The sequence below is a fragment of the Drosophila mojavensis genome, unplaced genomic scaffold (genome assembly GCF_018153725.1).
Source record: "Drosophila mojavensis isolate 15081-1352.22 unplaced genomic scaffold, ASM1815372v1 contig_74, whole genome shotgun sequence".
Classification (NCBI taxonomy): Eukaryota; Metazoa; Arthropoda; class Insecta; order Diptera; family Drosophilidae; genus Drosophila; species Drosophila mojavensis.
The window spans coordinates 27,127,907-27,155,451 of NW_025318899.1; the positions used below are offsets into that span (position 1 = coordinate 27,127,907).

The window sequence follows — 27,545 nt, forward strand, 5'->3', positions numbered from 1 at the left end:
GTGTCACAAGACACCTATTCAGCAGCAACAGCAGTGACCACGGCGGCAGCGACGCCAATAGCAGCAGCGGCAGCTTTCATATAAATATTACTTGTATAATTATTCTTGTGTGTTTTTTTAATACAAAAACCGCTTCCGAATATTTAATTTATATATAATATAATAATAATTCAGAGGGCAAATATCCAAATGCCTTAACATCGGCCGCGTTGAAAGGCCGCATGGCTTCAATAATATGGTGTATTAGTGGAGTGGCAGTGGTGCAACGCGATGAATTGCCCTTTTATATGTGCCATTTTTTGTCTTAACGACAATTACGCGCACTCTACCATCTCCTCCGACTATGGCTTCCACTGTTGTGGAGGAGCGTTGTCCTCTCCCACGAGCACGACTGCTCCGACCTGTACGTTCTGCCTCTCCTTCGTCCATTTTGACTTCTGCTGCAGGCTGAGCAGGTAGTCCCTTGACCAGTCGTTCCAAAATCGACGCTTGATGTTGGATGTCAGCTGCCATCTTTTTAAGAGTGTCAGCTTGGCGTCGTCGACTGGCTCTGTGGACGCGATTGGCAGCGGCACGAGCGTTGCTCCTATCAGGAAGTGCCCTGGCGTGAGCACTTCGCCGTCGTTTGGGTTGCTGCTGGGAGCGCCCATTGGCCGCGAATTGAGCACGGCCTCGACCTCGACCAGCACGGTGGCCACCTCGTCTTGCCGTAATCGAGCGCTGCCCATCGCTTTCAGCAGCAAACCCTTGGCGGATTTCACCGCCGCTTCCCAAAGGCCGCCAAAATGCGGCGCTCGAGGAGGGATGAACACAATCTTCATGCCCCGCTCCGCAGCAAACATTTCCATGTCCGCTGTGTTGCCATGGAACGTAGTTTTGAGGTCCAGCGTGCGTGCAGCACCCACGAAATTGGTGGCATTGTCGCAATACAGCTTCCGGACAAGCTCACGTCGACCAACGAACCTGGATAAACACATCAGAAATGAATTTGAGGTTGAATCGGTGACTAATTCAAGATGCACTGCCTTCGAAGTAAAGCAAACAAATATGGCAATATACATTTTGACTGGCGATTTACCCCGAATTCCCAGCGAAATTAGTATTGGACCGCAAAAGTCCACTCCACTGATCTCAAATGGCCTATTTCCATGTAAGCGATCAGCGGGAAGATTGCCCATTATTTGGGATAAGAGTTTCGGCTTGTAGCGAAAACAATGTACACATTTTCGGACTACTGCACTGCAAGCCTGTCGAGCATTGACCAGCCAAACCTGCTGACGAAGCAGGCCCATTAGTACTAGGGGATTGGCGTGGCAATGAGAGCGATGCAAATGCTCCAAATAAAGCGTTACGAAACGACACTTTTTTGGAAGCAATAATGGGAATGCTAATGGTGCCTTCAATAAACGACCTCCTACTCGTAGCAACCATAACATACGCCTGCCATGCTGATGTGGGTGCAAAAACGGTGTCAGTTTTTGCAATGACGGTTGCAACACGACTGACTTCTTTATTTTCTTTATTTCTTCGCTGAATTCAATGTGTTGAATTACAGATATAACTGCAAGGAATGCGAAGCTTAACTCAGAAGCTGTAGGAACAAGTGAAGAATGACTTTCTTGTTTTCCATTGATAAAGCGGAACATATAGGCAACGATGCGGATTAGCTTAGAAAATTATGACGTTGACTCAATAAGATGTACGATGGGATTTGTTACCTCATCGACCGCGATCATAGTAATTGCAGTTCTACGCTTCTCTAGCAGCTCTAACTCCTTTGATAGGGTGATTTGTGGGTTGGCTGGCCACAATGTGTCAGAAAGCTTTAAAAATCCTGGTCCGCAAAACCACAATGATGTTTTAAGCTCCTCAACTGAACATCCCCGAGATACAATATCTGCTGGGTTGTCTTTCGTTGGTACATGACGCCAAGATACATTAGTTGTCAACTCTTGGATGGTTGCAATGCGATTAGCAACGAATGTGTTCAAGCTAGATGAATGCATTCGCAGCCAATGAAGCACCACCTCAGAGTCTGACCAAAATGTGACTTGATTAATAGGACCACCAAGTACTTTCTTAACCGCATCCCATAAGGTAGCTAACAATTCTGCAGCACACAACTCCAGCCGCGGAACAGATTTTGTTTTCAAGGGCGCTACCTTAGATTTGGCGACTAGCAGCCTGGTAGTGATACCCTTATCTGTTTGCATTCTTACGTATAAACAACAAACGTAAGCTCTCGTTGAGGCGTCAGCAAATCCATGGATTTGACATCCTTTCGATTTAAGTGTGCCAACGTAACGAGGTATATGCAACGAGTTTAGATTTGAGAAACAGCTACTGCCTCAAATTCTTGCCTCATTTGAACAGGCAATTGGTCATCCCACCCAAGTTTGTGCAACCACATTTCCTGTAAAAGGACCTTCGAACGAGTTACGATCGGACTTAACAAACCTAAGGGGTCGTATAACCTTGCTACAAATGACAAAACGGATCTTTTGGTCTGTTGAACTTCCACTGGACAGTTCATGGAATATCTAAAGCTGTCATTCATTGGATTCCAAATTAATCCCAATGTTTTTGTGTCCTCTTGATGACCAATAACTATATCGTTTCTAGCTGGTTGTGCTGCGAGTTGTTTACAATTTGACGACCATTTCGTGAGAGGAAATCCAAACTTTTGAAGAATTGCTATCAAGTCTCGATGCAACAAGCACAATTCTTCAACGCTATCTGCTCCTGTCAACAAGTCATTAACATAGAAATCTCGGGCTAACGATCTTGCAGCAGCTGGATGAGTGGAAGCATGCAAGTCGCTTAGATGTTTTAAACATCGAATTGCTAAGAATGGAGCAGTCGCTGTCCCGTACGTTACTGTGTTTAATCGAAAGATTTGTAACGGATCAGTGGGCGTTTCCCTCCACACAATAAGTTGAAAGTTGCGGTGGGACTCGTCAAGTTCAATTTGACGGTACATTTTAGCGATGTCTGCAGTAGCAGCCCAAGGACGAAGTCGAAATCTTAGCAAAGTCTCTCATAACTGCGGCTGGATGGTCGGACCCACCATGAGTAGATCATTCAGCGACAATTGAGAGGAGGACTTGCTAGAGGCATCAAACACTACTCGAAGTTTAGTGGATGAGCTGTGCGGTCTTAGCACGCATTGATATGGGATGAAATAATGCGGCTCTCTCGGAATTTGATTGTTAGTTGGGCTCATGTGACCCAAGGCCAAGTATTCTTTCATAAAGTCAATGTACATTGGCCGAATGTCTTCTTGCTTGCTCATTCTTCTTTCCAAGGCCAGGAATCGTCGCTTGGCTGTGTCATAAGACGTACCAAGACAATGTGGGCTTGATTTGAATGGCAGCGACACTCTGAAACGACCCGAGGTAGTTTGGCAAATAGTCTCCACAAATGACTTCTCGCACAGTTGTTGCTCTGGGGTATACAAATTCGAATTAATTGTATTTGGCTTTTCTTCCAACTCCCAGAACTTGCGAACTATTGAATCTATAGCTATGTCGTCGTTTACGACGCTAATGAAAGTCGACGAACTAGTAGCTGCATTCAATGTTGTTATCGGGTCCTTTTATTTTGCCTTCTCTTAATATATCAAACAAGTAAGAAGGCTCTAGTCGAGACTGCTCGACTAGGAGATACCCTGAACCCTCTAAGCTGATATTCTAATCATTCTGCACTTCTTTTATGCACACATACATACACATGCATCCACACGCACGCATAGGCCTGCGCTCTGCTAACTGCGCAGTAAGCAGCGACTGCGCTTGGGCTGCGCTGCAGTGTAAGCAATATTATGGGAATTTATTTGTTGAATAATTTCTTTTGTAGACATATGATCTCAATGAAAGGAATAGAGCGTAATCATATGGTGAATATGTGTGTACATTCCAAAGCACAAGTCTCTAGTACTTGAAATGCGTTTTTTACAAATTGGAGGAGAAGGGGGCGTGGTATCCAAAATCTGTAAATCACAAAATCATTGTATCGATTAACTTTATATACAACGCAAATTTGAAGACTCCAGGTCTATAAATGTTCAAATTAGGCTAAAAAAAAAAAACCAATTTTTCGATTATTCTCGATAAAAAAGTTATCGGACGATTTATCGAAAAAATAAAGCAAACTCTTACTGTGTATGGTACTCACGAGTATGCATGCCAAATTTCAGCTCTCTAGCTCTTATAACTTCTGAGATCGACGCACTCATACGGACGGACGGACGGACGGACGGACAGGACTATATCGACTCAGCTCGTCACGCTGATCAAGAATATATATACTTTGTTGGGTCTGCCACGCCTCCTTCTGCCCGTTACATACTTTTTCACAAAACCATTTTACCCTGATTTCCCATTTTCAATGGGTTCAGGGTATAAAAAATGTACCACAAATCATGACGGAGCCACCTCCAAAGTCTGTCCTTGAAAAAAACATAGGATCCTTCCTCAAATCATGCTAATGGGTTCAACACTACCGCACAAAAGAAGCCACAAATATCTGGGTGTAGCGTTAGATAGAAGGCTTACATTTAATATGCACACCACGATGGTCAAAAGTCTGTTTTGTCCAAAAGCGCAAAAATGTCATGGCTTCTTAAGCCGGCCAATAAATTGTCACTATACAATAAAGTGACAATTTATAAATCAATACTCAGCCCCATATGGAGATATGCGCTTCAAATCTATGGGATTGCGGCAAAAACAAATTTCAATAAAATAAGAGTTGCACAAGCAAAAATCCTCCGGCAAATTTGCAATGCTCCCTGGTATATGCGTACCAGGGACATTGAAAAAGATCTCAGGGTGCAAAAGGTAGCTGCTAGCTACCTTGCAAGACTCGAAGGCCACCCAAACCCTTTGGCAAGAAGACTTAAGAAAGCAGCCAGAAAAAGAAGACTGAAGAAGTGCCATCCACAGGACCTCCCTACGAGGTTCCTATAAAAATGTATCAAGTCAAATTGCATGTGATTTACGTAAAAATTGTTATTGTTTGTTGATGTTTTTATACCCTGAACCCATTTTCAATGGGAAATCAGGGTATAATGGTTTTGTTGAAATTTATGTAACAGGGAGAAGGAGGCGTGGTAGACCCCACAAAATATATATATTCTTGATCAGGGCGACGAGCTGAGTTGATTTGGCCCTGTCCGTCTGTCTGTCCGTCTGTCCGTCTGTCCGTCCGTCCGTCTGTCCGTCTGTCCGTATGTATGAACGCGTCGATTTCAGAAGATATAAGAGCTAGAGACTTCAAATTTTTTTTAAATGTTCGTAATTACAGCGCGCATATCAAGTTTATCATTAAAAATCGATAACTCATCCCGATCTTTTTTTATCGATAAAAAACCTTATCGAAAACCAGTTGTAAAATTATATCTTCTACACCTTTATTGCTAGAGTCTCCAAATTTTTAATATATGCCTATATGCAATTTATACAATTTCGGTTTTTGTTAAAATTTACCCCCCACCCTTAAATTCACCCCCTCACCCTCACTTTTGTAAAAAGCGTATTTCAAATACTAGAGACTTGTGCTTTGGCAATTACATGCATATCCATGTCATAATCATTATCTGAAAGTTTCATGAAGATCGTACGTCCACAAAAAAGTTATTAAGCAATTAAGTTCTCATAGTAAGCGCTCACTGCCGCCCATGCGTGTTTATGCTTGTGTGTGTATATGTATGTAATTGTTTGTGTATGTGTGTGTGTGTGTGTATGTGTGTATGTATGTGTGTGTATGTGTATGTATGCCTGTGTGTGTGTGTGTGCGTGTGTGTGTGTGTGTGTGCGTGTTTCTTGTGTAAGCTGAAAGACGCGAAAAATTATTGAAGTAGCTATTACTCCAAGGGCTCAGGGGGATCTCGTAGTCGAGTAGTCTCGACTAGAGCTTTCTTACTTGTTGTTAATTGTTATATTGTTATTGTTATGAAATTTCTGTAGTGTGTACTGTAAATAATTGTGTCTTTATGTTCAACTTGTTAAGCTGCCAATTAGGTAGTAAAAAGCCTGTTTAAATAATATAAAAATAAACAAGTAAGAAGACTCTAGTCGAGACTGCTCGACTGCTTTTCGACACACATACATACACACAAACGTATTAGAATGCGCTCTACTAACTGCGCTTGGGCTGTGCTGTAGTGTAGTAACATTATAAGAATTTATTTGTTGAATAATTTAATTTCTATACGTACAATCTTAATGAAAGTTTCAGGGCGTAATTATAGGGCGTAAATGTATGTACATTCCAAAGCACATGTCTCTAGTACCTGAAATACGCCTTTTACAAAGGTGAGGGTGAGGGGGTGGATATAGGGGGTGGGGGGTAAATTACAACTAAAATCGAAATTATATAAAATATATATAAGTCTACATTTAAAATTTGCAAGCTCTAGCTCTAAAGGTGTAGGAGATATAATTAAATAACTAGCTTTCGATAAGGTTTTTGATCGATAATAAAATATCGGGAGTAGTTATCGATATATAAAGAAAAACTTGATATGCGCGTGATATACACGGACCTAGGAAACAAAATTTCAAGTCTCTAGCTCTTATATCTTCTGAAATCGACGCGTTCATACATACGGACGGACGGACGGACGGACGGACGGACGGACAGACAGACGGACAGGGCCAAATCGACTTAGCTCGTCGCCCTGATCAAGAATATATATACTTTGTGGGGTCTGCCACGCCTCCTTTTGCCTGTTACATACTTTTAACAAAACCATTATACCCTGATTTCCCATTTTCAATGGGTTCAGGGTATAACAAGTAAGAAGACTCTAGTCGAGACTGCTCGACTAGGAGATACCCTGAACCCTCTAATCTGATATTCTAATCAGTCTGCACTTCTTTTCGACACACATACATACACAAACGTATTAGAATGCGCTCTACTAACTGCGCTTGGGCTGTGCTGTAGTGTAGTAACATTATAAGAATTTATTTGTTGAATAATTTAATTTCTATACGTACAATCTTAATGAAAGTTTCAGGGCGTAATTATAGGGCGTAAATGTATGTACATTCCAAAGCACATGTCTCTAGTACTTGAAATACGCCTTTTACAAAGGTGAGGGTGAGGGGGTGCATATAGGGGTGGGGGGTAAATTACAACAAAAATCGAAATTATATAAAATACATATAAGTCTACATTTCAAATTTGCAAGCTCTAGCTCTAAAGTTGTAGGAGATATAATTAAATAACTAGCTTTCGATAAGGTTTTTGATCGATAATAAAATATCGGGAGTAGTTATCGATATATAAAGAAAAACTTGATATGCGCGTGATATACACGGACCTAGGAAAAAAAATTTCAAGTCTCTAGCTCTTATATCTTCTGAAATCGACGCGTTCATACATACGGACGGACGGACGGACGGACGGACGGACGGACGGACGGACGGACAGACAGACGGACAGGGCCAAATCGACTTAGCTCGTCGCCCTGATCAAGAATATATATACTTTGTGGGGTCTGCCACGCCTCCTTCTGCCTGTTACATACTTTTAACAAAACCATTATACCCTGATTTCCCATTTTCAATGGGTTCAGGGTATAACAAGTAAGAAGACTCTAGTCGAGACTGCTCGACTAGGAGATACCCTGAACCCTCAAATCTGATATTCTAATCACTCTGCACTTCTTTTCGGCACACGTACATACACATCCACGTATTAGAACGCGCTCTGCTAACTGCGCAGTAAGCAGCAACTGCGCTTGTGCTGCGCTGCAGTGTGGGCAACATTATAAGAATTTATTTGTTGAATAATTTAATTTCTAGACGTGCAATCTTAATGAAACTTTTAGAACATAATCATAATGTTCAAATGTATGTACATTCCAAAGCACAAGTCTCTAGTACTTGAAATACGCCTTTTACAAAGGTGAGGGTGAGGGGGTGGATATAGGGGTGGGGGGTAAATTACAACAAAAATCGAAATTATATAAAATGCATATAAGTCTACATATAAAATTTGGAAGCTCTAGCTCTAAAGGTGTAGGAGGTATAATTAAATAACTAGCTTTCGATAAGGTTTTTGATCGATAATAAATTATCGGGAGTAGTTATCGATATAAAAAGAAAAACTTGGGTCAAATCGACTCAGCTCGTCGCCCTGATCAAGAATATATATACTTTGTGGGGTCTGCCACGCCTCCTTCTGCCTGTTACATACTTTTAACAAAACCATTATACCCTGATTTCCCATTGAAAATGGGTTCAGGGTATAAAAATATATCAGCACCGAGGTCTATAAATGTTCAAATTAGGCTAAAAAAAACAAAACCAATTTTTCGATTATTCTCGATAAAAAAGTTATCGGACGATTTATCGAAAAAATAAAGCAAACTCTTACTGTGTATGGTACTCACGAGTATGCATGCCAAATTTCAGCTCTCTAGCTCTTATAACTTCTGAGATCGACGCACTCATACGGACGGACGGACGGACGGACGGACAGGACTATATCGACTCAGCTCGTCACGCTGATCAAGAATATATATACTTTGTTGGGTCTGCCACGCCTCCTTCTGCCCGTTACATACTTTTTCACAAAACCATTTTACCCTGATTTCCCATTTTCAATGGGTTCAGGGTATAAAAAATGTACCACAAATCATGACGGAGCCACCTCCAAAGTCTGTCCTTGAAAAAAACATAGGATCCTTCCTCAAATCATGCTAATGGGTTCAACACTACCGCACAAAAGAAGCCACAAATATCTGGGTGTAGCGTTAGATAGAAGGCTTACATTTAATATGCACACCACGATGGTCAAAAAGTCTGTTTTGTCCAAAAGCGCAAAAATGTCATGGCTTCTTAAGCCGGCCAATAAATTGTCACTATACAATAAAGTGACAATTTATAAATCAATACTCAGCCCCATATGGAGATATGCGCTTCAAATCTATGGGATTGCGGCAAAAACAAATCTCAATAAAATAAGAGTTGCACAAGCAAAAATCCTCCGGCAAATTTGCAATGCTCCCTGGTATATGCGTACCAGGGACATTGAAAAAGATCTCAGGGTGCAAAAGGTAGCTGCTAGCTACCTTGCAAGACTCGAAGGCCACCCAAACCCTTTGGCAAGAAGACTTAAGAAAGCAGCCAGAAAAAGAAGACTGAAGAAGTGCCATCCACAGGACCTCCCTACGAGGTTCCTATAAAAATGTATCAAGTCAAATTGCATGTGATTTACGTAAAAATTGTTATTGTTTGTTGATGTTTTTATACCCTGAACCCATTTTCAATGGGAAATCAGGGTATAATGGTTTTGTTGAAATGTATGTAACAGGGAGAAGGAGGCGTGGTAGACCCCACAAAATATATATATTCTTGATCAGGGCGACGAGCTGAGTTGATTTGGCCCTGTCCGTCTGTCTGTCCGTCTGTCCGTCTGTCCGTCCGTCCGTCTGTCCGTCTGTCCGTATGTATGAACGCGTCGATTTCAGAAGATATAAGAGCTAGAGACTTCAAATTTTTTTTAAATGTTCGTAATTACAGCGCGCATATCAAGTTTATCATTAAAAATCGATAACTCATCCCGATCTTTTTTTATCGATAAAAAACCTTATCGAAAACCAGTTGTAAAATTATATCTTCTACACCTTTATTGCTAGAGTCTCCAAATTTTTAATATATGCCTATATGCAATTTATACAATTTCGGTTTTTGTTAAAATTTACCCCCCCACCCTTAAATTCACCCCCTCACCCTCACTTTTGTAAAAAGCGTATTTCAAATACTAGAGACTTGTGCTTTGGCAATTACATGCATATCCATGTCATAATCATTATCTGAAAGTTTCATGAAGATCGTACGTCCACAAAAAAGTTATTAAGCAATTAAGTTCTCATAGTAAGCGCTCACTGCCGCCCATGCGTGTTTATGCTTGTGTGTGTATATGTATGTAATTGTTTGTGTATGTGTGTGTGTGTGTATGTGTGTATGTATGTGTGTGTATGTGTATGTATGCCTGTGTGTGTGTGCGTGCGTGTGTGTGTGTGTGTGCGTGTTTCTTGTGTAAGCTGAAAGACGCGAAAAATTATTGAAGTAGCTATTACTCCAAGGGCTCAGGGGATCTCGTAGTCGAGTAGTCTCGACTAGAGCTTTCTTACTTGTTGTTAATTGTTATATTGTTATTGTTATGAAATTTCTGTAGTGTGTACTGTAAATAATTGTGTCTTTATGTTCAACTTGTTAAGCTGCCAATTAGGTAGTAAAAAGCCTGTTTAAATAATATAAAAATAAACAAGTAAGAAGACTCTAGTCGAGACTGCTCGACTGCTTTTCGACACACATACATACACACAAACGTATTAGAATGCGCTCTACTAACTGCGCTTGGGCTGTGCTGTAGTGTAGTAACATTATAAGAATTTATTTGTTGAATAATTTAATTTCTATACGTACAATCTTAATGAAAGTTTCAGGGCGTAATTATAGGGCGTAAATGTATGTACATTCCAAAGCACATGTCTCTAGTACTTGAAATACGCCTTTTACAAAGGTGAGGGTGAGGGGGTGGATATAGGGGTGGGGGGTAAATTACAACTAAAATCGAAATTATATAAAATATATATAAGTCTACATTTAAAATTTGCAAGCTCTAGCTCTAAAGGTGTAGGAGATATAATTAAATAACTAGCTTTCGATAAGGTTTTTGATCGATAATAAAATATCGGGAGTAGTTATCGATATATAAAGAAAAACTTGATATGCGCGTGATATACACGGACCTAGGAAACAAAATTTCAAGTCTCTAGCTCTTATATCTTCTGAAATCGACGCGTTCATACATACGGACAGACGGACAGGGCCAAATCGACTTAGCTCGTCGCCCTGATTAAGAATATATATACTTTGTGGGGTCTGCCACGCCTCCTTTTGCCTGTTACATACTTTTAACAAAACCATTATACCCTGATTTCCCATTTTCAATGGGTTCAGGGTATAACAAGTAAGAAGACTCTAGTCGAGACTGCTCGACTAGGAGATACCCTGAACCCTCTAATCTGATATTCTAATCAGTCTGCACTTCTTTTCGACACACATACATACACACACGTATTAGAATGCGCTCTGCTAACTGCGCTTGGGCTGCGCTGTAGTGTTGGTAACATTATAAGAATTTATTTGTTGAATAATTTAATTTCTATACGTACAATCTTAATGAAAGTTTCAGGGCGTAATTATACGGTGAAAATGTATGTACATTCCAAAGCACATGTCTCTAGTACTTGAAATACGCCTTTTACAAAGGTGAGGGTGAGGGGGTGCATATAGGGGTGGGGGGGTAAATTACAACAAAAATCGAAATTATATAAAATACATATAAGTCTACATTTCAAATTTGCAAGCTCTAGCTCTAAAGTTGTAGGAGATATAATTAAATAACTAGCTTTCGATAAGGTTTTTGATCGATAATAAAATATCGGGAGTAGTTATCGATATATAAAGAAAAACTTGATATGCGCGTGATATACACGGACCTAGGAAAAAAATTTCAAGTCTCTAGCTCTTATATCTTCTGAAATCGACGCGTTCATACATACGGACGGACGGACGGACGGACGGACGGACAGACAGACGGACAGGGCCAAATCGACTTAGCTCGTCGCCCTGATCAAGAATATATATACTTTGTGGGGTCTGCCACGCCTCCTTCTGCCTGTTACATACTTTTAACAAAACCATTATACCCTGATTTCCCATTTTCAATGGGTTCAGGGTATAACAAGTAAGAAGACTCTAGTCGAGACTGCTCGACTAGGAGATACCCTGAACCCTCAAATCTGATATTCTAATCACTCTGCACTTCTTTTCGGCACACGTACATACACATCCACGTATTAGAACGCGCTCTGCTAACTGCGCAGTAAGCAGCAACTGCGCTTGTGCTGCGCTGCAGTGTGGGCAACATTATAAGAATTTATTTGTTGAATAATTTAATTTCTAGACGTGCAATCTTAATGAAACTTTTAGAACATAATCATAATGTTCAAATGTATGTACATTCCAAAGCACAAGTCTCTAGTACTTGAAATACGCCTTTTACAAAGGTGAGGGTGAGGGGGTGGATATAGGGGTGGGGGGTAAATTACAACAAAAATCGAAATTATATAAAATGCATATAAGTCTACATATAAAATTTGGAAGCTCTAGCTCTAAAGGTGTAGGAGGTATAATTAAATAACTAGCTTTCGATAAGGTTTTTGATCGATAATAAATTATCGGGAGTAGTTATCGATATAAAAAGAAAAACTTGGGCCAAATCGACTCAGCTCGTCGCCCTGATCAAGAATATATATACTTTGTGGGGTCTGCCACGCCTCCTTCTGCCTGTTACATACTTTTAACAAAACCATTATACCCTGATTTCCCATTGAAAATGGGTTCAGGGTATAAAAATATATCAGCACCGAGCAACAAATCAATACGTTGCGGCTTGTGGAATTGAGGATCAGCTAATTGTACATTATTAGGTACCTTGATCTCTTCAGTGTGCTTCTCTGGTTGATACGACGAAATGGAACGTAACACACCAAAGTCTGTTCGGATTTCTATGTCGTCCGTTCGGGACGCTATTGAAGTTTGAACGCTGTGCCGAACAGATGACTGACAATTAGCAATGCCCAACAATTGAATCCCAGATCTTTGCCGTTATAATTTCAACTGTTTTGCAAGTTCTTCAGTTATGAAATTAACTTGCGAGCCGGAATCTAATAAAGCTCTAGCTAAGTGATAAGATCCAGATTGATCTTTTATCTTCACAACTGCAGTTTCCAAAAGAACTTGATCAGAGGCTATCCGTGCGTGATTTACAGATGAAATCTGTGACGAAGTGACACGAGGGACTGCTGATACAGCTGCTGAGCTACTTTGAGCCGCTTCAGAGCTGTATCTATGCAGTATGGTATGGTGCGGCTTAGAACACACACGACAGTGGCCTGATTTGCAAGCAGCCACTGAGTGTCCTGTTCGCAAACAATTTATACAGAGCGGATAGCTCTTTGCGAACGTAAAACGTTTCTGGCAAGGTATTGCTGCGAACGACGAGCACGAGTGAATGAAGTGATCGTTCTTTTTACAAAACACGCATTTGGGACTCTGCGGCTCACTGGGCAGAGCGACAGCTAGTGAAGTTTTCCCAATTCTTTTCCTATTATCCTGAGCTACCTTACGACGTGGACCAGATGAGTCTTCAGTTCAAGGCAGCTTCACAATCTTGCCACAATGGAAGCTTTTTGTAGTCAAGATTCTCTTCCCACCTAGAGCGCGTGCCAGCGTCCGCTTTCATCATTACTAAATGGATGAGCATGGCATTCGAAATCTGCTTATCAGATCCTAGCGATAATAGAGATTCGTAAAGGCACGGACTGAGTCTATCAGCAAGCTCAAAGATGATGCTGACGGTTCGGACATGTGTGGGAGATCAAATAGTTTTGAAATGCTGTTAAAAAATATGAGACACTGATTGTCGTACACATTTTTTAAAGCAGCTAACGCTTTTGGGTAATTTGCATCTGTCACCTGATATGCCTTGACAGTGCCTAATGCTTCTTTGTCCAAGCATGACAACAAGTGATTAAACTTTTCTATATTTGATAACCCTGGCTCGTTGTCGACTAAACTCTCAAAAAGTCCAATGAAATTCTTATATTCCGAATATTCTCCGCTAAACTTTGGCAGCTTTATATTCGGTAGATTCCTAGAGTGTGACACTGAGCTAATCATTGTAGAGTTAGCGGGACTCTCAATTTTAGGTTGGCTATCACTACCTCGCTTCATAAGAAGTGCTTTGGTTGATACACACAAATCTTCTAACGTTGACCGAGGCACTAAATCTGCGTTAATGTCGTCAAAATCTTGTTGTGTCTTAAAGGCCTTTTCTATGTGTTCTAGTGTAATCTTTTAATGATTTATTAATGCGTGTTATATCGTTTGTAACATTTTTGTAAACGGCCAACAGAGCTTCGACACGCTCCGTTGATGACTCGTCCATAGACCTATCCTCGCTTATTAGTCATGATGCTATAAGTGAAGCTCAGTTGAAACCAATTTCAATCGAAAGAAATAAAAATTCACTTAATGTATGACAACAAGCGAAGAGCAAGTCAAGAATATTAACAAATGCGCGCGATCGTAATAAATCTCAATATATTACGCTGGCAGTGTTAAACTATACTTGAGTGACTGTTACAGACAGCTTATAACGATATAGCGAAGACAATAACCAAAATGTTGAGTGACTATTTGGGCAAGTGGTCTATTGAGTGATATTTGACTGTAGAGCGACTGAGTGCAATGCATTCACAAGCGAGAGCGCGCCGGTATGAATGCCAAAATATAAGTGCAGATCGAGCTCATACGATGAGCGCAAAGCGAGAGTGCAAGTTTTGAGCGAGAATATATCCAAGTGACGAGCGCAAGTTTTGAGCGCAAAGCGAGAGCGCTGCTGCGTGTGCAAGCGTGGGTGCAAACGATATTGCAAGCGCGCATGCAAATGATGAGCGTAAATTAAAGCGAAATTTACTGTGTAAGCGCGAGTGCAAACGATATAGCAAGTGAGTATGCAATGAGCGCAAAACGAGCGCGCACTAATATGTGCAAGCGAGACAGTAAAAACGAGAGCGCAACTATAAGTGCAAGCGATATTGCAAGCGCGAATACAAATGAAGAGCGTAAATTAAGAGCGCAATTATCTGTGCAAGCGAGAACGAACTTTTATGTGCGAGCGAGAGCGAGCTGTGAGCGCAAGCGCAAAACGAAAGTGCGAGACGAAAATGAGCAAAAAAACTGTAACACATTAACGGCGCCAAAGAAAACTTGGATTATGCGAGGCAACAGAGATTGAATTATTTGCAGATCAAAGGTCATTATTTGCAATTACAATATGCACCTTATTATTATTATTTTTATTTGTATTTTTATACCCTGAACCCATTGAAAATGGGAAATCAGGGTATAATGGTTTTGTTAAAAGTATGTAACAGACAGAAGGAGGCGTGGCAGACCCCACAAAGTATATATATTCTTGATCAGGGCGACGAGCTAAGTCGATTTGGCCCTGTCCGTCTGTCTGTCCGTCCGTCCGTCCGTATGTATGAACGCGTCGATTTCAGAAGATATAAGAGCTAGAGACTTGAATTTTTTTTTCCTAGGTCCGTGTATATCACGCGCATATCAAGTTTTTCTTTTTATATCGATAACTGCTCCCGATAATTTATTATCGATCAAAAACCTTATCGAAAGCTAGTTATTTAATTATACCTCCTACACCTTTAGAGCTAGAGCTTCCAAATTTTATATGTAGACTTATATGCATTTTATATAATTTCGATTTTTGTTGTAATTTACCCCCACCCCTATATCCACCCCCTCACCCTCACATTTGTAAAAGGCGTATTTCAAGTACTAGAAACTTGTGCTTTAGAATGTACATATATTTGAATATTATGATTATGTTCTGAAAGTTTCATTAAGATTGTACGTCTAGAAATTAAAATATTCAACAAATAAATCCTTATAATGTTGCCCACACTGCAGCGCAGCCCAAGCGCAGTCGCTGCTTACTGCGCAGTTAGCAGAGCGCGTTCTAATACGTAGATGTGTATGTACGTGTGCCGAAAAGAAGTGCAGAGTGATTAGAATATCAGATTAGAGGGTTCAGGGTATCTCCTAGTCGAGCAGTCTCGACTAGAGTCTTCTTACTTGTTTTATTTTTTTTTTTTAATTTCAATTTGAAATAAGCTCAACACAATGTACATAGGCGTAGATTGTACATACATTAATATTTTGTATGTCTCAAGTAATGCATTTATTTATTTATCGCTTGCATTACTTGGTCATCTATGTGCTCTATATATTTATGTACTTCCCTGATTATCCACAAAATTCATAATCCAGCTTCCAGAGAGTGTCCACCCGGGGGCGCCAAAAATGTCCTTCCAAAAGGAGTCTGGTCCTTCGATGGGCCAGTGTATAATATATTTATAAAAAAATGTAGACAGCAACTTGCGGTCTCTCTGAAGTGAATATGAAGTGCTGGCACCGGTGTTCAATTTTGTACTGATTTATTAAATTTAACATCAACGCAAGCGCAGCTTGCACAGTAGAGAGCGCACCTATGCGCATCTAACCGCGAGCAGCGAGAGAGCGATCTTTTGGAGAGCGACACTCCCGTGCTAGCGCGTACAACAACAACTTCTTTGTACAGTGGCTCAGCTTCAATTACTTAACCTATACAATTTCGATAATAATTCAATTTCTTAATATATATAGTTACGTATTCATCATACTCCAACAAATTAGAGTATTTGGTATGCATACATAATTTCTCTTATAATCTCTCTTAAGCCACTCTGTAGCTTAATCTTACGACTCTCAAAGCTCGCAAGCGAAGTTACGGCAGAATCACGCCACTTAAAGCATTTACAAGAAAGGTAACTGCATGATCAGGCCACCTAGAGCTTTGTAACGGCAATGTCATCCGATGCTGGAGCTTTATAGCTGCCAACGCCGACGCATTGCATAGTAAGCTTAGAATTAGAGTTAGTTGTAAATCTGCATCACGAGAATAAACTTGTTCAACTCCAATGCTATTAAAATAAAGTTATCTTTCTATTTAACTAACCGCATTGTTTAAAAATGTAATTGGCGCAGCCGGTAGGATACGCGCGGTAAACATAAACTCTATAAAGTCATTTTATTTGATTGGTCAAATACTAGTACCATCACCCAATTGTGCGGAATCAATAAAAGACAGTGAAAAAGTGCGTCAGTTAAGTTATAATCAACTGCCACAAACATTTCAAACAAAAATTATTGAGTGGAAACCACCGTATCCGCATAAGAACCTAATTTAAATCGTGAGTGAAAATTTGACCACGTAACAAAAAAAAAAATAAATAAATTATGTCGCTGACTGAAAACCATAACCAACTACCTCCAACTGGGAGTAGCACAAATATGCTTACTGAAGGCCAACTCAATCAATTGTTATTGCAATTAAAACAAATTCCAACATTCGAGGGTCAAGAAGATACTCTGGGGCCGTTTATTCGTCGACTGGATTATCTACTTGCTCTCTATCCAACACATGATCTCAGGCAGCAAAGTATAATCTTTGGAGCGACAGAAGTGTTGCTGGGTATCCAAGCACAAAGGGCAGTAGGACTTCAAGGTGTCAGCAACTGGAAATCCCTAAGGGCAGCTTTAATCAATGAGTACAAACCGCACATATCTTTTGAGGAGCTGCTTCGCCGTCTCTATAATACTAATTTCCAGGGTAGCTTGCGTAAGTTTGTAGAAGAGCTCGAAATCAAAGCCAGCATAATTGTAAACAAATTATCATTAGAAAATGACGAAGTAAACAACTTTTATTATACACAAGCTATGAACGAAACAGTAAAAAATGTAATAAATAAAAAATTGCCTGATCGTATGTTCATGATTTTAGCACGTCATGATATATCTAGTATTTCTAAGTTAAAATGTGTTGCCCAACAAGAAGGCATGTATGAAGATAATGTAAACTTAATTCTCGTACAAAATAGTAGGAAATCAAATTCAAATATCAATCCTGATAGGCCTTCTAATAAAGAAATAAATAATACTAAAATGACTTCATACAATAACAGTCCATCCCAGCAAAAAACTAACGAAATTGTCAGCAATCAATATCTCATACCGCACCATGTCCGACAGAACACATTTAATCAGGGACGACCTTCTTTACCACCCTCTTTACCATCGCCAAATCCACAAATATTTAAAGAATTTCAACAGAAACTCGTACAAGCTCAACAAAGTGATGCCCATAGAAAGTCAAGTCAAGGTTATTCGATACCAAATTTAACTTAACCTCAAAAGCGCCAACGTGAAAGTACAAGTGGCCATCAAAAGATGGAAATTGATGATTACCATCATATAGAAATGCCGATTGATCAATACTATAATCAAAGTTGCGAATATCAAAATAATAGTGAAGAACCTTATTGCGAAACCGACCATCAGAATCTTAATCATCCATACCAACAACCAGATGAAGATAATGCCGAAAATTTTCGTTTATCAGCCTCCCAACACACCAATATATTGCCTTAAAATTTAATAATAAACTCTGTCGTTGTCTAATTGATACAGGTAGTTCAATTAATATTATGAGCCAAAATTTCTTTAACCTACCCATAACATCAAAGCCTACAGTAGTTCGTGCATTGCAAGGAGTGGTGAATTTGAACAAAATAATTACTGTTCAACCTAATGAACTTTTCCCAGTAGAACAACATTTTTACATATTTCCATTTTCACACTATTATGACATATTATTAGGACGCAATTTTCTAAAGGCAACTAATTCAATTATCGATTATTCCAGAGATCAAATTATAATAAACAATAAAACATTTTCTCACAAACTTTATTTTCCTGACAACAATAAAGATTTCACAACTACTCCAGAGCTTACTTACGCAATTGAGAATCCAATAGACGAGCAACCTCAATACCGACTCGATCACCTCAATAAAGAAGAACGGGCAAATTTGCTGAAGCTTTTAAAACAGTTTATTGACATTCAGTATCGCGAAGGCCAAATATTAAGCTTTACTAATCAAACCAAACATAGAATTGAAACCATTCACAATAATCCCGTTTACAAAAAACCCTACAGTTATCCGTTCGCCGCCGAGCAAGAAATAGACGCTCAAGTTGAGGAAATGCTTCAGCAAGGGATTATCAGGGAAAGTAATTCATCATATTGCAGCCCCTTATGGGTTGTGCCCAAAAAATTAGACGCTTCAGGGAATCAAAAATATCGAGTTGTCGTCGATTATCGAGGATTGAACGAAATCACTATAAGCGATAAATTCCCCATCCCAAATATTGACGAAATTCTTAGTAAGTTAGGCAGGTGTCAGTATTTTACGACAATCGATCTTGCAAAAGGCTTCCACCAGATAGAAATGGATCCAGATTCCATCACCAAAACTGCATTTTCAACCAAAAATGGACATTATGAATATACACGAATGCCATTTGGGTTGAAAAACGCACCAGCAACTTTTCAGCGTTGCATGAATAATGTTTTGAAAGAGGTAATAAATAAATGTTGTTTAGTATATCTCGATGATGTCATTGTATTCTCGACATCATTAACTGAACACTTGGACTCGTTGAGAAAGGTGTTTAGCAAATTAAGAGAAGCCAACCTAAAGTTGCAGCTTGATAAGTGCGAATTCCTTAAAAGGGAAACAAAGTTTTTAGGTCATATTATAGGCCCATATGGCATCAAGCCCAATGAAGATAAAATAAAATCAATTAAATATTTTCCTCTTCCCAAGAGTCCAAAAGAAATAAAATCATTTCTTGGATTATGCGGCTACTATAGGAAATTTATCCCAAATTTCGCACAAATTGCCAAACCTATTACCAATTGTCTTAAAAAAGGAAATAAAATTGATTTAAGAAACGAAGCTTATCTCCAGGCCTTTGAAAAATTAAAAATTCTAATTTCAAGTGACCCAATACTTGTTTGCCCTGATTTCAAAAAATTGTTTCAAATCACAACTGACGCTAGTAGTGTAGCAATAGGTGCTGTTTTGTCACAAGAAGGTAAAGCTATTTGTTTCGCTAGTCGAACACTAAACGATCACGAACAAAACTATAGCACCATTGAGAGGGAATTATTGGCCATTGTTTGGGCAACAAAATACTTTCGGCCCTATTTATTTGGTAGGACTTTCGAGGTATTAAGTGATCATAAGCCGTTGGTTTGGCTTCACTCAATACCAGATCCCAACATGAAACTCCAAAGGTGGAAAATTCGCCTATCAGAATACGATTTTACAATAGAATACATCCAAGGAAAAACCAATTATGTAGCCGATGCGCTTTCACGTATTCAATCACAACACGAAGAAGTAATGTTAGGAAGTACTTGTGCAACTGTACATAGTGCGGAAGAGGATAGTTCATTCTTAATCCCTTTAACGGAAAAGCCCCTAAATCACTACTCTCGACAAGTAATCATGGTTAAAACAGATAATATTTCAGTTAAAGTAGAACAATATTTCAAAAAACAAAAAATTATAATAAATTATAAAGAGATAACTTTCGAATCTGCAAAGCAGTTATTAATAGACCACCTTTTTGCTAAATCCAGTGCACTCTATATTGAAAGCGATCCCGACTTTCTCATCATCCAAAAAGCTTACAAGGAGATAGTCCATGACCAAAAAACTTCCATTGTAAGAGCATTATTATATTTGAAAGATATAAAAAGTTACGCTGAATTTAAAGAATTAATATTAAAACAGCATATTAAGCTTATCCACCCTGGCATAGAAAAAATGTTAAGACTTTTCAAAGAAAGTTATTATTTCCCAGATTCTGGTAAATTGATACAAAACATTATTAATCAATGCGACGTTTGCCAATTGTCGAAAACAGAACACAGAAATACAAACGCCCCATTTGAATTAACACCAGAAGTATTCAACCCTCGCGAAATATTTATGATAGACTTTTATATTTCAGAGAATAAAACTTATCTAACATGTATCGACATTTATTCAAAATTTGTCATGTTAGTACAAGTGAAAAGCCGTGACTGGCTGGAAGCCAAACGTGCACTATTACAAGTATTTACTCAAATGGGCAAGCCGATAACACTCAAAGCAGACAGAGACTCAGCTTTCACAAGTAACGCAATTAAACAATGGTTGACTTCGGAGGAGGTTAAATTAGAATTAGCATCAACAAAGACAGGGGTTGCGGACATTGAACGATTTCACAAAACCTTAAACGAGCGTATTAGAATAATAAATACTGATACTTACGTTGAAGAAAAGCAGATGAAAATCGAAACTATCCTATTCATTTATAATCATAAAATTAAACACAATAGCACAGGTAGAACACCAGCCCATTTGTTTATTTTTGCAGGTACCCCTGCATACAGTAATCAAATCTTAAAAACACAAAAAATTAATAAAGTCAACGAAAATAGAAAATCTTTTGAAGTCAATACAAAATATAAAAAAGCACCAATATTGAAAGGCAAACTTCAAAACCCATTCAAGAAAACTGCCAAAATTAAGGCTGTTGACGAGAAACACTTTAGCGAATTAAACAGAGGAAGGGAGTTTATTCATCATAAAAATCAATTTATGCGTAAGAAGGTTATTAATGACTCTAACTATCACACCAGGCCTCCTGAACTTGTTTGTATGACTCATACTGATGACAATTGATTCCACATATCCCTACTCCACATATCAATAAAAAAAAAAAAAAAATAGATAAAATAAACCCACCAACATTTTTGAGCTATTACTATCATTAAAACATTTTGAACAATTTATTTAACCTAACATTACCTTTTCAGAATTGATATTTGAACATCTAAAATAATCCGAAATATTAATACCTAATATTAGAAAAATAGCAAAGAATACAAAAAAAAAAAACAAAAAAAACCAAATAGCGAAAAAAAACGAATTGTTAGTCACACTATATTTGTACTAAGTATGTTAATCAATATTGAAAAAAAAAAATCATAAATTTAATACTAAAAAAGATGAATTGTTAGAATTAAGTCCACTTAATTGTTAACTAATTCAAGATACAAAAAGGTTGTAGAATGGTAATACTTCAAGTGTACCGCCTGAGGACAGGCTACATTCTCGGGTTGGAGGAGTTACGTATTCATCATACTCCAACAAATTAGAGTATTTGGTATGCATACATAATTTCTCTTATAATCTCTCTTAAGCCACTCTGTAGCTTAATCTTACGACTCTCAAAGCTCGCAAGCGAAGTTACGGCAGAATCACGCCACTTAAAGCATTTACAAGAAAGGTAACTGCATGATCAGGCCACCTAGAGCTTTGTAACGGCAATGTCATCCGATGCTGGAGCTTTATAGCTGCCAACGCCGACGCATTGCATAGTAAGCTTAGAATTAGAGTTAGTTGTAAATCTGCATCACGAGAATAAACTTGTTCAACTCCAATGCTATTAAAATAAAGTTATCTTTCTATTTAACTAACCGCATTGTTTAAAAATGTAATTATATATATAACAATCTATATATATAAAAGAAAGTTGTGTAAAAGTGAAGACTGCTTATAACTTGATTTGGGCTGAACCAATTTTCATGGTTTTTGATTTGTTGGATTTGTCTCCGCAACGAGTTTAGTATAGGGTCTTAAAAATACTGAAAAAATTTGCCGAATACTTGAAAAACGCGGTTTTTTCCCCAAATGTTCAAATTTTTTTTATACCCAGTAGGCTTGGTAACAGTGACAGTTTTGACAATAGTGTAGAAGTAAATAAACAAATGTAGTCAGTCAGTCTACGGCACAGCCTCAGGCGAACCTGACTATTCATAAAAAAGCACATTTGTTAAAAAAAAAAATTTTGAAAAACAATACGCATACGGACAAAAGCAAAATATCTCGAAAGTTCAGGTAGGTATTGTTGAATTTGTTTTTCTCAGACATTATTTTTGTAAATAATTTATATTTGTATTTCTCGACATTATTTTTGTAAATAATTTTTATTTATATTTCTCGATTTCTCGATATTTTATGTGGTTTTGTGCGATTGTGCATATTCAGTATTACTATTAATGAAAATGCCGCGTCCTAGAAGATCTAATCTTTCCCAGCGGACCCATAATGCAATTAGGCTACGGAATACCGCGAGTCAATTATCTGACGAAGAACGAGAAAGGCGCCGCGTTAGTACCCAGCAAAGAAGGGCCTTAATTCGTGCTTCTCAAAGAGAGGCAGCCCGTGAAACGGCAATAAGAAATGGTTCAAGGATTGATTTGAATCGAGCAGCGTTTCGATATGATTGTACCATTGACTACAGCTTGAATCGTTTAGTTTGCATTGGTCCAATGGACGTTGTTTGCCAGCATTGTGGCGCATTGAAGTTTGCTGGTGAAACGCCCGGTTTGTGCTGCCTTAGTGGTAAAGTGACATTGCCATTAGTGGTCTCGCCACCAGAGCCATTGCGTTCCCTGCTTTATGGCGAAACACTAGAATCACGACATTTTCTAGCGAACACTCAAAAATACAATGCCTGTTTCCAAATGACTTCATTTGGGGCGGAAATTATTGAAGAACACGGATATAATCCGACATTTAAGGTAATTTACGTTAAAAATTTTATTTTCTTATTTGGGATAATGTAGTTGGTTAGATTTCTGTAAAAAGTGTTTGTAAATCTAACTATAACTATGGCTTTGAATGTAAAGATTCAAGGCCAGATTTGCCATCGCATTGGATCATTGCAACCTATTGAAGATGAACAGCACAAATTCTTGCAAATATACTTCATGGGCAATATGGAAGAGCAACTTGATCGGCGCCAAGAAATCAACACTGCGATGAAAAGAGCAATTCTCCAAGATTTGCAGCAAATGCTTCATGAACATCATGCATTGGTCAAGTTGTTCAAGACCGCTTTAGAGCGCATGCCAAGAGATGACTATAAAATAGTAATCAGAGCAGATAAAAGACCAGCTGGAACACATGAACGCACATTTAATGCTCCAACAATCGATGAAGTGGCAATCCTGATTGTTGGTGAAAGCTTGGAAGCACGCGATATTGTGCTTACACGACGCAGTGCTGCGCAACTACAAAGAATATCTGAAACGCACCGTTCATATGACGCTTTACAATACCCGCTGATGTTTTGGCAAGGAGACGATGGATATCACTTTAATATCAAAATGATAAATCCATTGAATGGTAAGATCAATCATTGTTTTCATTTTAACTTTATATATACATTTTATTCTGTTTGCTTTTGGTACACAAAAAAAGTTATCACTCTTAATTTAGTAGAGAGTAGCTGTAAGAGTCGTAAACCTATTAGGGGCTCTAAAATACAATTTTTACTGCATTTGTTTCAGGTGAGGAAACTGGCAAGAAGGTTAGTTCTATGAATTATTACGCATATCGTTTGATGATTCGTGAAAATTCTGACGAAGAATGTCGTTTACCACAAGGTGCTTGAATGAAAATCTGATTAATAAATTAATTAGAGTGTATCCCAACCTGAACAACATACCTTTTAATCATTTTTTACCTAGAAATAAGGGTAGGGCAATGCAACGCTTGCTGGGACTGCTAGTATATAATATAATATAATAATATATATAATATAATAATAATTCAGAGGGCAAATATCCAAATGCCTTAACATCGGCCGCGTTGAAAGGCCGCAGTGCTTCAATAATATGGTGTATTAGTGGAGTGGCAGTGGTGCAACGCGATGAATTGCCCTTTTATATGTGCCATTTTTTGTCTTAACGACAATTACGCGCACTCTACCATCTCCTCCGACTATGGCTTCCGTCACCACGCCTAGCATCCACTGTTGTGGAGGAGCGTTGTCCTCTCCCACGAGCACGACTGCTCCGACCTGTACGTTCTGCCTCTCCTTCGTCCATTTTGACTTCTGCTGCAGGCTGAGCAGGTAGTCCCTTGACCAGTCGTTCCAAAATCGACGCTTGATGTTGGATGTCAGCTGCCATCTTTTTAAGAGTGTCAGCTTGGCGTCGTCGACTGGCTCTGTGGACGCGATTGGCAGCGGCACGAGCGTTGCTCCTATCAGGAAGTGCCCTGGCGTGAGCACTTCGCCGTCGTTTGGGTTGCTGCTGGGAGCGACCATTGGCCGCGAATTGAGCACGGCCTCGACCTCGACCAGCACGGTGGCCACCTCGTCTTGCCGTAATCGAGCGCTGCCCATCGCTTTCAGCAGCAAACCCTTGGCAGATTTCACCGCCGCTTCCCAAAGGCCGCCAAAATGCGGCGCTCGAGGAGGGATGAACACAAACTCCATGCCCCGCTCCGCAGCAAACATTTCCATGTCCGCTGTGTTGCCATGGAACGTAGTTTTGAGCACCCACGAAATTGGTGGCATTGTCGCAATACAGCTTCCGGACAAGCCCACGTCGACCAACGAACCTGGATAAACACATCAGAAATGAATTTGAGGTTAAATCGGTGACTAATTCAAGATGCACTGCCTTCGAAGTAAAGCAAACAAATATGGCAATATACATTTTGACTGGCGATTTGCCCCGAATTCCCAGCGAAACTAGTATTGGACCGCAAAAGTCCACTCCACTGATCTCAAATGGCCTATTTCCATGTAAGCGATCAGCGGGAAGATTGCCCATTACTTGGGATAAGAGTTTCGGCTTGTAGCGAAAACAATGTACACATTTTCGGACTACTGCACTGCAAGCCTGTCGAGCATTGACCAGCCAAACCTGCTGACGAAGCAGGCCCATTAGTACTAGGGGATTGGCGTGGCAATGAGAGCGATGCAAATGCTCCAAATAAAGCGTTACGAAACGACACTTTTTTGGAAGCAATAATGGGAATGCTAATGGTGCCTTCAATAAACGACCTCCTACTCGTAGCAACCATAACATACGCCTGCCATGCTGATGTGGGTGCAAAAACGGTGTCAGTTTTTGCAATGACGGTTGCAACACGACTGACTTCTTTATTTTCTTTATTTCTTCGCTGAATTCAATGTGTTGAATTACAGATATAACTGCAAGGAATGCGAAGCTTAACTCAGAAGCTGTAGGAACAAGTGAAGAATGACTTTCTTGTTTTCAATTGATAAAGCGGAACATATAGGCAACGATGCGGATTAGCTTAGAAAATTATGACGTTGATTCATAGCGCGATCATAGTAATTGCAGTTCTACGCTTCTCTAGCAGCTCTAACTCCTTTGATAGGGTGATTTGTGGGTTGGCTGGCCACAATGTGTCAGAAAGCTTTAAAAATCCTGGTCCGCAAAACCACAATGATGTTTTAAGCTCCTCAACTGAACATCCCCGAGATACAATATCTGCTGGGTTGTCTTTCGTTGGTACATGACGCCAAGATACATTAGTTGTCAACTCTTGGATGGTTGCAATGCGATTAGCAACGAATGTGTTCAAGCTAGATGAATGCATTCGCAGCCAATGAAGCACCACCTCAGAGTCTGACCAAAATGTGACTTGATTAATAGGACCACCAAGTACTTTCTTAACCGCATCCCATAAGGTAGCTAACAATTCTGCAGCACACAACTCCAGCCGCGGAACAGATTTTGTTTTCAAGGGCGCTACCTTAGATTTGGCGACTAGCAGCCTGGTAGTGATACCCTTATCTGTTTGCATTCTTACGTATAAACAACAACCGTAAGCTCTCGTTGAGGCGTCAGCAAATCCATGGATTTGACATCCTTTCGATTTAAGTGTGCCAACGTAACGAGGTATATGCAACGAGTTTAGATTTGAGAAACAGCTAGGTACTGCCTCAAATTCTTGCCTCATTTGAACAGGCAATTGGTCATCCCACCCAAGTTTGTGCAACCACATTTCCTGTAAAAGGACCTTCGCACGAGTTACGATCGGACTTAACAAACCTAAGGGGTCGTATAACTTTGCTACAAATGACAAAACGGATCTTTTGGTCTGTTGAACTTCCACTGGACAGTTCATGGAATATCTAAAGTTGTCATTCATTGGATTCCAAATTAATCCCAATGTTTTTGTGTCCTCTTGATGACCAATAACTATATCCTTTCTAGCTGGTTGTGCTGCGAGTTGTTTACAATTTGACGACCATTTCGTGAGAGGAAATCCAAACTTTTGAAGAATTGCTATCAAGTCTCGATGCAACAAGCACAATTCTTCAACGCTATCTGCTCCTGTCAACAAGTCATCAACATAGAAATCTCGGGCTAACGATCTTGCAGCAGCTGGATGAGTGGAAGCATGCAAGTCGCTTAGATGTTTTAAACATCGAATTGCTAAGAATGGAGCAGTCGCTGTCCCGTACGTTACTGTGTTTAATCGAAAGATTTGTAACGGATCAGTGGGCGTTTCCCTCCACACAATAAGTTGAAAGTTGCGGTGGGACTCGTCAAGTTCAATTTGACGGTACATTTTAGCGATGTCTGCTGTAGCAGCCCAAGGACGAAGTCGAAATCTTAGCAAAGTCTCTCATAACTGCGGCTGGATGGTCGGACCCACCATGAGTAGATCATTCAGCGACAATTGAGAGGAGGACTTGCTAGAGGCATCAAACACTACTCGAAGTTTAGTGGATGAGCTGTGCGGTCTTAGCACGCATTGATATGGGATGAAATAATGCGGCTCTCTCGGAATTTGATTGTTAGTTGGGCTCATGTGACCCAAGGCCAAGTATTCTTTCATAAAGTCAATGTACATTGGCCGAATGTCTTCTTGCTTGCTCATTCTTCTTTCCAAGGCCAGGAATCGTCGCTTGGCTGTGTCATAAGACGTACCAAGACAATGTGGGCTTGATTTGAATGGCAGCGACACTCTGAAACGACCCGAGGTAGTTTGGCAAATAGTCTCCACAAATGACTTCTCGCACAGTTGTTGCTCTGGGGTATACAAATTCGAATTAATTGTATTTGGCTTTTCTTCCAACTCCCAGAACTAGCGAACTATTGAATCT

The 27,545-nt window shown here is 39.5% G+C and overlaps 1 protein-coding gene and 1 long non-coding RNA gene across 2 annotated transcripts; one reads left to right on the forward strand and one right to left on the reverse strand.

Annotated features, from left to right (window-relative positions):
- Positions 1 to 209: 209 nt before the first annotated feature.
- Positions 210 to 25,704, reverse strand: LOC122757509. The gene is made up of 2 exons (XM_044009817.1): positions 24,383 to 25,704; positions 210 to 329 (listed from the first exon to the last, which is right to left on the reverse strand). Exons 1-2 carry the CDS (start codon positions 24,972 to 24,974, stop codon positions 244 to 246), a joined length of 678 nt encoding a protein of 225 aa, XP_043865752.1. The 5' UTR covers positions 24,975 to 25,704; the 3' UTR covers positions 210 to 243.
- Positions 23,757 to 24,023, forward strand: LOC122757510. Its single transcript, XR_006357569.1, has 2 exons — positions 23,757 to 23,797; positions 23,962 to 24,023. It is a non-coding gene; the product is annotated as an uncharacterized LOC122757510 (long non-coding RNA).
- Positions 25,705 to 27,545: the final 1,841 nt, after the last annotated feature.

Coding starts and splice junctions, on each gene's coding strand:
- LOC122757509 (XM_044009817.1), bottom strand. CDS start 24,974: ATGCCACCAATTTCGTGGGTGCTCAAAACTACGTTCCATGGCAACACA. Junction 330..24,382: donor AGCCATAGTCGGAGGAGATG/GTAGAGTGCGCG, acceptor TCGGAGGAGATG/GTAGAGTGCGCGTAATTGTC.